At 33.2% G+C, this 14,726-nt stretch overlaps 1 protein-coding gene across 1 annotated transcript; it reads right to left on the reverse strand.

Annotated features, from left to right (window-relative positions):
* Window positions 1–996: 996 nt before the first annotated feature.
* Window positions 997–13,839, reverse strand: LOC148602235 (wolframin-like). Its single transcript, XM_088553484.1, has 5 exons — window positions 13,771–13,839; window positions 11,714–11,917; window positions 10,389–10,592; window positions 8,293–8,432; window positions 997–7,721 (listed from the first exon to the last, which is right to left on the reverse strand). The coding sequence occupies exons 1-5, from the start codon at window positions 13,805–13,807 to the stop codon at window positions 5,907–5,909; spliced, it is 2,400 nt and encodes a 799-aa protein (XP_088409610.1). The 5' UTR covers window positions 13,808–13,839; the 3' UTR covers window positions 997–5,906.
* Between the last annotated feature and the right edge of the window lie 887 nt (window positions 13,840–14,726).

Here is a 14,726-nt window from a genome sequence, read left to right on the forward strand (position 1 = left end):
AGTTTGACCTTTTTGGGGACTAATTTGAAAAATCTAGAAGTTTGAATTTTTGGCTGGAATCACAAAAAAATAACACATCAGCCAAATCCCATGACAGAAAGGGTTGAATTGTATTGTTTAACTAGTCAGTATTCACTAATCTAAATAATTTTGTATTATGGTTTTGTTTTGAAGAAAACTAAAAGATAACGAGAACCATTACTAAACATTCGCTCATACCCCATGACAATTCATAACCATGTCAAGAAAACTTAATAATTCTTTTAAGAGTAATCAAGGGAACCAAAAAATCTATCGGAAATCAAAGAGTAATTAAGGGAACCAAGGTTATAGCGGTAATCAAAAGAATGCAATCCAGGGACAAAGACCAGACATGGAAAACAGGCATACACAACAAAGAACACAAAATAACTAAAATCATACACACAAAGCAACAAAAGCAAATGAGCAACTCGGGCTCCACTAAAAACTGGAGGCATGGACCAGGTGCACCGGTAGGGTAAGCGTCTTCTGCTTTTCTCGAAAAACCGCCGAGTTGCTCATAAAAAGTCAAGTCCGGGGTAGACGAAAGAGGAAAGGGAAACTATGACACGTTGAACAAATCAGTTTTCATGGCGTAGATGGATACATCGTAACGATCCACGAATTCATGATGACGACCATAAAACTTTAGTAGCGATGACTTCAACAAAACCCTGCTCCAGAAGCCTATTTGTAAAAGTCTGCGTAGTTTCGGCTTGTAAAGAATTTAATCCAAGACCAGACATGGAAAATAGATGAACACAACAAAGATTAACTGCCACCGTCATATCAATATTTCAGCAGCACTGTCAAGTTGCATGCTGTACCAATCCAGTTTTACATATGCTATATTACATCTATAAACAGTCAAAAAAAAACTAAAAAAGTAACTTCCTTCAATAAAGTACAAATGCCATCGTATAAGAACATTAAACCAAAAACAGAAGAAAAATAAAAAAAAAACAAACAAAAAACCACAATGTCATGGTAAACTTTATTAAATTATCTAAGGGTTAACAAAATTGCATAGATTAAAAAAGCAAAGTACCTAAAGTCAGATGAAAATTCTACAATATGGCACAAATAAGTTTTATATTTTTTGTTAAAGAACTAGGCTATAGACAAAAACGTTTATAGAATGTTCTGAACAATTTAAAAGTAGCATTTAGGTTTATTGTAACATTAAATTAATTCGAGCAATTGTACAATACTACACAACATTAGACTAACAGTGAATGGGACGGGCACTTAAGGCCAATGGCTACAGGCCAAATGAAGCTGAAAATTGTCCATTTGAGTAACTGAATTTTACTTAGAATGTTAAACAATAGTCCATTAAATTCTTTAATATTTGTAAAAAAAAAGTAAAAAAAGAAAATGATTCCTCAGAAAAAAATCTTTCCTGACCACTGGTGTAGAATCATGGAAGTTTTCTCATTTCCTAGTAATTCTTGTGATAGTTAATTGGGTATTTTTATTATAAATCTAGCATTTTTCGTAATATTGAAGTAATCCTGTCGTAAACTTATCACACGGGGTCCAGTTACAGTAACTATAGAGGTAGTCGTAATTCAAGAAAAAAAATGAATTGCCATAAACAAGCCAAATATTACTGCAAATCAATAACAATAACACGGTCATGAAATCCCGCCCTATACGTCCGTTTGGATATTTACGAAAAGAGCTAGGCAGTGAATGTAACATGACAAGAAATAAATAAAGGCCCATTCTATTTCATAACTATCAGAAGAAAGAAACGAACACTAGATTTGTCATAACTTCTTGTGTGATGATTTCATTCAAATCGTTATTTTACAGTAACAGGAGAGGAATATTATTCTTAAAAAACACTAATGAAAAATACTCCAATTTGTAAAGGTGCAGATGTCAAAGTGCGGTCTCTTGTGGTATTATGGACCATTCATTCTTATTATAAATTTACAGTCAGTTTAACAGGTTTAGTCATTTATGTTTCAGATTTCAAAAAATGTGCCTGAATCTCATAAAGACTTGTACTTAAAGCTGATAACATAATATTCACATAGAAAATAATAAAAATCAAGTATTGCAAAATTAAGTGAGACTTGGCAACATATAACATGAGGCACACAATGTATACACGTCTTTACTTTGTTAGTTTTTAAAAGTAAAAATATTCATATATAAAAAGTAACAAAATGTGAAATATATATATATATAATATTGATAATTCTCCCCATAACTACAATGTATATGATAAATAATAAAAATATGGTGTTTAGCATTTAGTAAACAAACAATTATCACAATAGCTTAATATCATCAAATACAACTTTCAAACTTAACAATAACCTCTAAGGTTTAATTTAGTTCAGCAGTAAGACGTGTCTGAATTCTGCATCATTGTTGTAACTTAGCTGATAAACCAAAGTATATGTACAAAACATCTGTCAAAACTTCAGCCTAGTAGGACCCAGTAGAGGTTAAAAACAATTCAATAATCTCCTCTTGTATTGACCTGACAGCCTTTATTTGTGCCCATTTATAATGATCGATGTTAACCAATCCATATCCACTGGAATGATGCTGTGCTTACAAGCCTTTGAGATTTGAAACCCATAAGTTGGATTATCTCCCCTTGAATAAGCTGGTATTTCAAATTGTCAACGTAATATCAATATTCTTGTTCAAATATTGCTAAAGAATAAGGCTTAAAAACTTGAAACAGACAATACACATTTAAAACTTGATAAATTATTGATAATGTAGGTATGCCAATACATCATTTACCAATAAGTGATTATCAGTCATTTTTTAGGTTAATTACACTTCGGTGGACAAACATATGCATTGTGTATGAGGCAAACAGTATTTTGTTTATACCCATACAGATAATTATAATACACAATGAAGGTTCCACTAAATACATTTACCATTTGTATGTTTTGGATAACTCGAGGGAAGTTTAGCAGATGGTATATTTCTCCTCCACTTGTTGTCTTAAATGCAAAAAGAGGCAATAGCAAACTGGATAACTTTCTAAAAACAGTCCAAAATCTTAAATTTTCAAGGATTTAATAACTAATGAGCAAAATTGAATTAATAACGCAGTATTTGGAAAAATTTCATTAAGCTGTTGACCAGCATTGTGTTGAAGCCTTAATAGAGTGTTAGACTGACAACCAGACAGATTAACATATAGATCTACAGATAATAAAGTATTCATATATAGCCAGTAAAATAGTTCACTCCCTTGATTGAATGACCATTACCTTATGTCATAGATAGTTAAATGTATAATTAGTAATAAACTTTCTATCATTACATAGTTATATTAGTCTAAGTTTGTTGGAAAGTTTAAATCTACTTGTAATGTAAATTTAGTTTTTTCCTTCAATCTTAATACCTAATAAACAACTTAAAATTGTGCACTTTCAAAAATAATGGTGAAACATGAAGATTTAATTTTATACCATAGTTTGTTCTATAGAAGGTCATAGTTTAACCTTTGGACCATCACAACATGTAAGAGAGAAACCCCCCCACCAACATCTTGTTTTCCTTATATGGAAAACTTGCTAATACAAAGTATTAGGCTACTTTATGACAACTTTCACTATTGTTTCCGAGGTAGGCGAGGTAGGCGTTAAGGTGGTTAACATTGTTTTCAAACCAACAATAAAATAAAATCATTTCAAATAGCCTGAAGAAATACTTATGTACAGTTGAATTTATCTTCAGCTTGCATCTTCCAGAGAATCCATTTTTTAGATATAATAATGAATAAGCAGTAGTTTAATTAAATGGCACACCCACAACCAATTTATACTGACATAATGTTTTGTTAAAAACATATATACCACGCCTTACTTATTAACATATTTGTACAAACTCATCCTGCAGGTTCTTTGTTTAAATATGTTAACTCATAAAAAATACTTGTCAATTGTCCAGACAATTACCTTAAGAAGTTCATCAGGTGATTGTCATTAAATCAAGGGAAGTCTATTCCATGAAGTTAACCATGTTGTTTGCTGAGATGTGATTGAGAAAACTCCCATTAAGTGACACATGCCCTTAAAAGTGCAATTAAAAGTACTAACTGTTTTTAAGTGCTGGACTCTGTTAGAATCAGGCAAAATTGAAAAAAAATGAAAATCAGAAAAAAACCACACCAATTTGACAACATTGACACATAGTACATGTTCTACTGAAGACAAATTGACAGTTGTGTTAGAAGTTGACAGTTGTGTTAGCTAAAGAGGATGCAGAATGGTGAGTTTTACAGCGTTCCTCTTAGAAGTGTCAAAGGATGCAGAATGGCGAATTTCACAATTCGTTCATCTTAGAAGTGTCAGAGGATGCAGAATGGCGAGTTTTACAGTACGTTCATCTCAGAAGTGTCAGAGGATGCAGGAAAGTAAGATCAAAGTTACAATAGAATCATAATGGAAATATGAGTTATCCTCCTTTGGTGATGAAATTGTAACGTATTTCATATTATTAATACCTGCAATTACTGACACTTAAAATAGAAATAAATGCCATTTCTGCAAAATGCATTTCTGATAACATATTGAATAAGATTTCATGGAAAGACGTGTATTTGTTTTGCACCATGATTCATCCACAGCCCGATTCTTACAGAGAATAGTACCTCAGAGTACTGACAGACCTATACAAGTTAACAATAGTCAATAGTAAATTGATATGATTATGTTGGACATAAAACAAGTAATTACCTACAAGGTCCTTTAACTTTAAAGACCTTATATAAAACTAGTACAAAAAGACAAAAAGTGTACTATTATGTAAATATAAAAATCTGTATAATAATATATTTAACAAATTATTAGGCACCAACCAATTTATTAACAAAAAGGGATGAGGTGGGAATGAAAAAAAAAAAAACCACTTAATTTGTGTAAAAAGATTATGACCTAAGTAATTGCACACAAAATATGAGTATACTTGAAACAAAAACTGCATCCAAGTTAATCAAAGTGTTAGTTTAAACTTCAAATATATTTAATGTAAACCAAAAAAAATTATCAAGCATGAAATGCCAACCCTGTTTTCGGTAATACAATGGTTGTTTCCATGGTACCAACCCTCAGTAATACAATGGTTGTTTCCATGGTGCCAACCCTCGGTAATACAATGGTTGTTTCCATGGTGCCAACCCTCAGTAATACAATGGTTGTTTCCATGGTTCAACAATTTGATCATTCTCCTTTTTCCCTTGAGTTACACAGGAAAATAACGTAGCATGAATGTAACTTGGAAATCGTGTGATTTTCACAAGAAATTTGCATAACATGATTTTCAATAAAAATTTCATGTAAAATTCATGTGAAAATCTGTTTTGCATCAATTACACATGAACTCTAACACAATAGTTATATGAACATTTTATGTGATAAAATACAATAAATTAAGATGCATCTCCATTCAGAATGATATTACATTTACTGTAGGCAAATACCATGCTGTTACTATGGCTACCAACAGCCATCTTTTTTATTATGCCATAATGTAAAGTTGTTAATGGAAGTGATTAAACAAAATTATGGTTAATTTAACCACATTTGATATCTCATAATTCTCCGTTACAAATATGTATGAAGAAACACATCTAAAACATACAACTTGAAGGTACAGATTCAACAGTTTAGAAAAGAAAACGTAAATAATAATTTGTTTAGAAGGAAAATACACAGTATTTTATACACATTTTTTGTGACTAATCATATTGCGAGGTGCAAAAAAGGCATTTTTTGTTCATACTGCAGCAGGGAGGATAAAGAAATTCATAAAATGGGGATGTATTTGTTTAAGTATTATACAATAGAAATGAGTTATGAAGATGAAGACAGCTGGGAAGAAAGAAAATATTAAAGGGGTTTTTAAGACACGACGGTTGGTTCCTGGTCATCCACTACTGCTAGGAACCCTTTATCTGGTATATACTCTGCCAAGGGGTACCAGAAAAAATTAAATCCAACAGAAACGGCCTCATTAACAGATCTATAGATAATATCCTCATCATCCTCGTTAATCATTGCCATGACATCTAATTGACGATTTAATGTTTTGATGTTCTTCAGTCTGAGCTGTGGGGATGATGATCCTGCACCGTCAACTAATACACCTGAAACCTCCACAGAATCATCCACCTGTAATGCTGCCATGGTGTCTTTAAAGCTGTTAGCAGCTGTGATACCTACAGGAACTGTTATGTCTCCAGCTTCCATATCAACTGACAGAGAGAAAGAATGAGTATCATGTCTGTGGAGATGACATTCATGGCCTAAAGATGTCATAAGAGTGCAGACTTCTTTATCTTTTGTTGATTTCTCATCACTGGAACAATCACCATATTCCTCACCATAAGAACATCTCAGATAATTAGCAATAAATCCAGGCATTCCCTTTAGTAATGGCTCCACACTGTTCTCAATTTTGGTGATTTTGGCTTTTTTGAATACACCAGTCCATGTCACACTGGATCCAGACAGAGATACGCAAGCAAGTTGGTTTGGGACAGTATTGGCATCAGATCCAACACACAGATTTTGGTATTCATCCCATGTCACTACAGTCTTAGATGGTTTTTTTGTTGATGGAAGCTGGACGAATATCATTGGAAGTAAAGCCAGGACAGCAAATACTCCCATGACAATCTTCTTTGTTGTGCCAAGCTTTTTGTCAGTTTTCTTGCCAAACAGAGTTTTGGTTTGCGACAGCAGTAAAGCTAGACCACCAAGCAGTAAGGTTACAATCAGTTTACCAAATATGGCTGTCATCAATAAACGGTAAACAATGTAAACAAATCCTAGCATTATGAAAATAATTGCCAGGGGAATCAGCATGGGTAGGAAAAAGTATCCAACAGTAGATCTGATCAGGCCTCTCCATGTTGTGAACGGGAAAACAGATAGCATCAGATGCCACCAGAAATAACAAACTAGGTGTGGCACTAATACTTGGTATGTTCCCTTCCACGATCCCTTTGCTGCCATGAAGATAAACATTACAGGGACAATGATATAACAAAGAGTTGGTAATCCTATGTTTATTTGGAATCCAGCTCCAACTTCTATGGAAATACCAGCACCAAGAGCCATCTGGACTGCTGAAGTTACATATGGAATCTTTGGAAAATTGTGCAAAAATGTTGGTAATGAAGCAACCAGGTTTAAGATGACAGCAATTATCAGCAACATATCATGTCTATCACTAAGTGCAGTAAAACAAACTCCTGCCAGGGCCATACACAGTATACAGAACTCAGAACAGGGGATGTACATCTTATTAGCCAGGGAAAAGCTTACCACAGCTAATGGCAGGGCTCCAAAGAAAACAAGATATGGTGTTAGTGAATTCCAGGAGTACTGTGACCGAGTTTCATTAACATCCACACCGACATCATAGGTTTTTAGTACACTAGCAAGAGCAGCTGCATCTCTCATTTTCTTCTTTTTATAGAACATCTGCAATGTGGCGACAATCATCACCATGACACTGATGTAAAACACTAACAAAGGTACAATCAACAGAATCATTGGTGTTGTAATGAAGTTATACATGTAGAACAGTACCAGTAAATAAATCTGATTGGTTGGAATAAGAGAGGTAACCCAATCCATACCTTCTTTAGACACAGTCTCCAGTCCTTGTTCAAACAATGCTTGAAAAGTCTCCTTAGGGTATCTGTATATCTAGAAAATAGTAATGTATAAGTAAAGAAACTCTGTGGAAAAAGAGAGATATCAAATATTGTAAAAGTTAACATTGTCAGGCAAATCAATTACATTTTAAAATAAAAGACAATGATTTGCATAGAAGCATAGGACCGAACATGCTTGTTGTATAACAGAAAAGCACAGCACCAAACATGCTTATTGTATAACAGAAAAGCACAGGACCAAACATGCTAATTGTATAACAGAAAAGCACAGGACCAAATATGCTAATTGTATAACAGAAAAGCATAGGACCAAACATGCTAATTGTATTAGAGAGAAGCATAGGACCAAACCTGCTATATGTATAACAGAAAAGCATAGGACCAAACATGCCAATTGTATAACAGAAAAGCAGAAGACCAAACCTCCTAAAATGTTTAACTAAAGGCAGTGTATGAAGTTACATATCTTCACTGGTAGAAAAAAATTTGGACTGCCTGTCATTACAAAGTTAAAAGTCACTTTTCAACATCCATAAGACAACCTTCACATACTGACTATTCTTTTCTCATTAGTTTTATTTTCTCCAAGAAATGGCAATTACCTTGGTAACGATGCCAGCACTTTTATACTCCAATGAATGTTCCTCTGTTTCTCCTGATGTTAGAGTTATGTTCCCTTGAATTTTCTTGGAAAGAACTTTCACAAACTCTGTTTCATTTATAGTGTCACCAATCTTCTTCCCTGAAAAAAAAAACAGCTGGGTGAATGCACAGTTGAGTACTTAGTGTATTAGAGGTGGCTAAAATGCTTCACAGGGTGTAGTTTGATAAAACAGAAGAGGTCATACCCTGAACAGTTGGGAATCGCGTGTGAGCATTCAAACTTGATATAGCTCTGTAGTTCTGATTGCAATGTTTGACAAAGATTTGACCAAAGATAGAAAAGTAGTCAAAGAACTGTTGAATTTGCAATAAGACATAAGAGATAAGTAACTTTTTAATGACCTTCAGACCCCTTCTTGGCACTTTATTCCAAAAAGAAAAATCATGTCCTAACCTTTCATTCCGTCAAAACATTCTGCGGTATAAAACCAATACAATTTTATTGATCCATACACTTAAAAAAATCAATTTAATACTAAGAAATCAGAAATATGTTGATTTTTGGCCTCTTTTTACCCACAAGTTCTTCAATGATATGGTAAACACCTCCAAAATCATTCTTAGCCTGAATTTGTTGTTGAGATGAAACTTAGTGATACACTACAGCTGTATAGAGATCTATACACACATTCTTTAGTTATATAATTAGGTTTAAAATGCTTGTTTTTTGTTTGTGTTTTATTAGTTCACATTGCAAGTTGGCTTTATAATTTTCAATTGCATCATTATTCCATAAGAATTTCCCAGGTAAGGGGGTTAGGTTATCTCTATAAATGTAATGAGGGTTATTATGAAAACATGTCAGAAGGCAGCAATTTAATTAACAATGAACTGACAATTCTGTCAAATCTTCTACTTTAAAGCTGCACATTCTTTGTAATAAGTCCATATTTACGAGCGTGTAGTTGACCCCATTCCTAAATACATGTGATAATGAAACCTTTTTTGAAATGAAATCCTGTGGTACAATGTACAATACTTCATATCCCAGTGACTTTTATAACTTTTTTTAAAAGGTGTCTGTGCCTTATAATTTGGGAAAAATATTAAAATATATAAGAAACTGGTAAATTTGTAAGAAAATTATCGTATTATATTCATCATTATTCATCATAAAGCTCTACACATGAGCCCCAAAATTGACAATTTGCAAAACAAAATATGAGAAGTGTTGGAAATGGGAATTTAAGAGGTAAAAATAGAAGTCACCTTATTTGGCGTGTCCTGACTTGTCAAACTGGTACTGAAAAGATTAAGTAGCATGATTTTTGTAATTTCATGGAAAAATAGGGGAAAGTAATCATGTTTTGGGGATTTCAGGGAAAAATCGGGTAAAGTAATCATGTTTTATGGATTTTAGGGGAAAATAGGGGAAAGTAATAATGTTTTGGGGATTTCAGGGGAAAATAGGGGAAAGTAATCATGTTTTTGACAGTAATAGGGAACAGCCTTATCAGGTTCTTGTACAAAAACCATAAAATAAAACTTTTACTGGAAAAACTGTGAACTTAGCTCACTAATGGATACCCCTAGAACAGCTGTGAACTTAGCTCACTATAAAAGGATACCCCTAGAACAGCTGTGAACTTAGCTCACTAAAGGATACCCAGCTCCAAACCACAGTAACCATATGATCAAAGTCATCAACAAGGAAGTTGATATTGCTTCAGTCTAAAATTGAATCACATGATATGGCATACCTATATAAAGCTTCTGTCAAAATATCAAGTGGCTGTGATAGAGTAGTTGCAAAAAAAAGATGAAAAGTTGGGAAGGTTTAACAGACAAACAAATGGATGGACTGTCACAATGATTAATATGAACAAAGCAGGAGTAAAAAATGAAGCAAATATGTGCACGTATTGAGACTACTTCATACATATTCACTCAAGTAATACATATAGACAGTCACAAACTCAAAATGATCTAACATCTCATTGTTTTCTTTTTCTGTTTTCAGTCTTATTAATTTAGTTACATTTACAGTTCCAAATAAAAACTGCTTTGGTGAGCTATGGAATGTTAAAAATTTTACCAGCTGCTAGTAGGAGTTTCTGTTCCAGCACATCCCCTCCTGTAACTTTTTTTACTGCAGTGATGTAATCCTCCTTTGTCAGAACCTCTTTATGAGTATCATTCATCTTTGTGTATAATTTTCGTGCAGCTTGGCGGACCTTTTTCTCCAGATTACTTGTACTGACACACCATTCTACATCTTCTTTGTTCTCATCTGTCATCCCTTGAAAACAATTACACTCAATTGTTACACACAAAATGGCAAACTATTGGTCATGAGGTATAAATATTTGATTTTTGTGGTATAGCATACCATGAACTTTTGTGGTACACATTTATAGCATACCATGTATATTTGAGGTAAAGCATAAAATGGATTTTCATGGTGTAACATACCATGAACTTTTGTTGTATACATATATATATATATATTGCATGCTATGGATATTTGAGGTAAATGGATTTTCATGGTATAACATACCATGAACCTTTGTGGTATAGGATACCATGAGCCTTTGTGGTATAGGACACCATGAACCTTTGTGGTATAAGATACCATGAGCCTTTGTGGTATAGAATACCATGAACCTTTGTGGTGTAAGATACAATGAGCCTTTGTGGTATAGGATACCATGAACCTTTGTGGTGTAAGATACCATGAACCTTTGTGGTATAGGATACCAGGAATTTTTGCTCAAAAGCATAGTGTGTGAATTTAAATTTCCTGAGCAAACAATATGAAAAATTTCTGTTGAAAACTAAGACATTGTACTGCAGTTAAAGAATTCAAAACTCCATGATCTAATAAGATTTTGAGAATCCATGATACAATGAAAATTGAGTGTTTACTTATGAGTTAAAGTACCTTAAATCACAGTAATAAAACAGACCCAAATACATGTACAATGTACTCAGCTGACATGTTCAACTTTAAGCATTTCTTAATTTCTACACAAATGACAGCTGCCAATAATTTCAAAATAAATATTTGTTTTGTTGACAAGAATCACTTTAAGTAAATGAGTTTAATATTAAAACACAGTAATTATAGAGTTAGCAAGCTTGTACAATATAAAATCTGCTTGGAATAATACTGTCCAATTTTTACACTTCAAGCAAGCAAGTGTTACTAACTTAAGTGATATGTGTATGAAGGATAATATTATATCCCAAAATATTAATGCAATAACTACTTTATTTTCTAGAGAAGCTTGTTTTAAAGTGCTATTTTATTAACAAGGAAATCATGCATTTTACACAATTTTGCAATGATGCAATATGCAAATTTATTGCAATGAGTACTTGTAGTTGTTTTGTAAACATACAATTGTTACACAATTGTACCTGTTTTTGTCTTGATGCATTTTTGTAGTAGTTCTGTTGCCTCATCATTGCCCTGTTTAGATGCCATGATCAACCATTTTACAGCCTTTTCTCCATTAACCTTTCTCTCCACCTCAGAATCAGCCAATGTGAGGTAATGCTGACCAAGACATACTTGTGACTCATCATCACCTTCAATTGACTTAGCCTCAAGTTTGGCTATTTCTGGTGGAAAAAAAAATTAGCAAATAATTTTATCACTACCTAGATCAGTAAATCATTTTAATTTTGGAAATATTTTGGTTTTTTTTGGAAAAACCATGACACACCTGGGCCAAAAGCATACACTTTATTATTTCCTACAATATGTTACTGTTTCCTGTTTAGTTAACAGAGCCATGATTTATTTTTTCCCAAATTAGGACTTTCTGGACAACATTTTTTTTCCATCTGATATCACTGTCAAGTCATACATGTACATGTATATGTATAGACAAAACAGAGAAAGGCCTGTTAAACAAAACCTTCATGTACATTTGCGTACATCATATTTAGAACTTATACATGTAATATACATGTACCAGTTTTTTTTTCAATCTGCAGAAAACTGTCTTATTCTGATTGATTGATTTTTGTTTCTTGTATTTCAAGACAAGACTAATTTATGATTCTAACTACATAACCAAAAGTGATAATCATTCATAAGAAACTACCTGATAATTAACATATACTGGTAATCCTCATATGGTTATCATAATTCAGTCCTCACAATCAAAGAAAATAATTTACTGGTCGGAAGTCACAGTTTACAGGTTTAGGCAATTTGTGCCTAATTATGGAATAGAGAAAACACTTTTACATAATTTTAGTGGTCCAATATTCACTAATCTTAGGCTGGCAGTCTACTCCTTATTTCACAATCTGCATCCATGTAAATTTTGGCCTGCTAACATTTATCATTACCACGTTTGTGACAAACATGATTATCAAGAGATACATGTTATAATCCTATATGATAACCATACGTAAACTGAAAATATACATGTATTTATAGCCTAGCTGGCCAAGTGGGCTAGCGCGCTGGACTTTGTGCAGGCGGTGTTGCAATAGATGTCACAGCTGTACGAGTTTCGAGTCCCACAGAGGGAATGACAAAAAATTTACTTCGCAAATTTGACAGTTCTAATATCATTGGAAATTTTTCAGACCCTTATGCCATATTGGCTTACAAAAGCAACTACCCCTTTTGTAGGCAAGGTAAATTTTGGCATACACATTTTAAAAGGCAAGAATTTGTAGGAATTTTCATAATTACAATGGAAAACGATATGTCTGCTTAGTGCTACCATTCAGTTCTAGAAGTAATTGGCTCTGCACATGCACAATTTCACGTTAACTTATTGAAATACATGTATTAACAGAAAAAGAGATATAATTTAAAATGATTGAATTGAAACTTCAATACACTATTGAATTTTATATGATATCAGCAAACAGGGAAAATGAATCCAAAATGAACTAGGCACATGTATATGTACATGTAGGTGTGACAAGCAAGATTTCAACTGGAAATCATCTAAGCATTTGAGGTGTCCCACCCCACCTTATTGCGAAGAATTACATTACAACTTTTTTTAGGCACATCATTCAGACCCAATCCCACATCATATATCCATATAAGGATGAAGTTTGGAGGACCTTGAATACAGAAAAAATTCATATTAGATACACATATCAAAAAGTACATGGGTGCCTATTTCAAGGTAGTGCCTAGTGGGGCACTGGGATATGTGGACAAAGGAATTGAGGCTAATAGGGTTATACCTTTGTACGACTGTCAATCTTATTCAAACTATCAAGGACATTGGTCTTAAGATACATATATAATGTGTATCAGGATTTACGTACATGTAATAAGTAATTACGGAGGAGTCGACATTATTTTAAGTTTTGCTGACACGACACTTTTTCATCTACATTAAATATATATCTGTACTTCGATATACTAGAAGCGACATTGGCTGCCATTTAATGGACAAACTCAACAAAAGTAAACAAGACGATAAATGCATATTTACCTTTCTCACCAAGCACATGTTGCTCTCCGCCTGTCATTTTGAACACCTGAAAGATACATGTATCACATGACTTAATCACGTGACATAAAAAAAACACGATATCCAGAAACACTCGAAAAGCTGTTCGATTATCTGAACATCTAAGACGTAGATATATTTTTGTTGCTGAGGTAAGGGAAATTGCGGGAGACGTTTACAGCCATTTATCCATAATGCTTGATCTATAAATTGATATTATTAATAAACCCTTTGTCAAGTTGGTTTTATTTTTCTGGAGGCTAATATAGTGCACGTTCTTGAAAAATACAATAAGATCATATGCGGTTATTTTTTTGTATTTTTTGTTTTGTTTTTATTTTTTTTATTCTTTTTTTAGTTTATTTGTCTTTGTATTGTATTGTGTTTGTTTTGTTTTGTTTTTTTTATTTTCTTCCTTTGCCACACTTATAAACACATTTTGCCTGATTCTTATTCAGAAATATACTGCATAGCCGCCATTTGAGGGTATGTAAATACTAACTCTAGCTTCAGGTGAAAAATATCCATGGATTGGATATATATCATTTCTACTTTGAGCCGCTGATTAAAAGTACAGTTAATTTTTTTAACCACGGGGTAGTATTAAATTTCTGCAAGAAATTTTACATTGTCCTAGTTTTTCTTAGGAAACCGCTTCTCCTTCAGCCTTTTCCTCGATTTTCATAAAAGTCCGATTTGCTCATTTAGTTTTGTTATTTTATATGTATTGTTTGGATATTCTATTTTTTTGTTGTGAGTGTCTGTTTTTCATGTCTGCTATTTGTCCCTGAATTACATTCTTTTGATTTCGCTTTTGATTCCCCTGATTACTCATTCAGTGTCACCTCCTTGGAATGTCTGATCGTGCAGGGTTTCCTTAATTTTGTTTTGTTTTTTTTTCGACGCAGTCAATATAGTTTCGCTTTTTCACTCTCTGA

This window comes from Perna viridis, chromosome 11 (genome assembly GCF_037379345.1).
Source record: "Perna viridis isolate PV_CMFRI_1.1 ecotype Kerala chromosome 11, ASM3737934v1, whole genome shotgun sequence".
In the NCBI taxonomy this organism is placed as follows: Eukaryota; Metazoa; Mollusca; class Bivalvia; order Mytilida; family Mytilidae; genus Perna; species Perna viridis.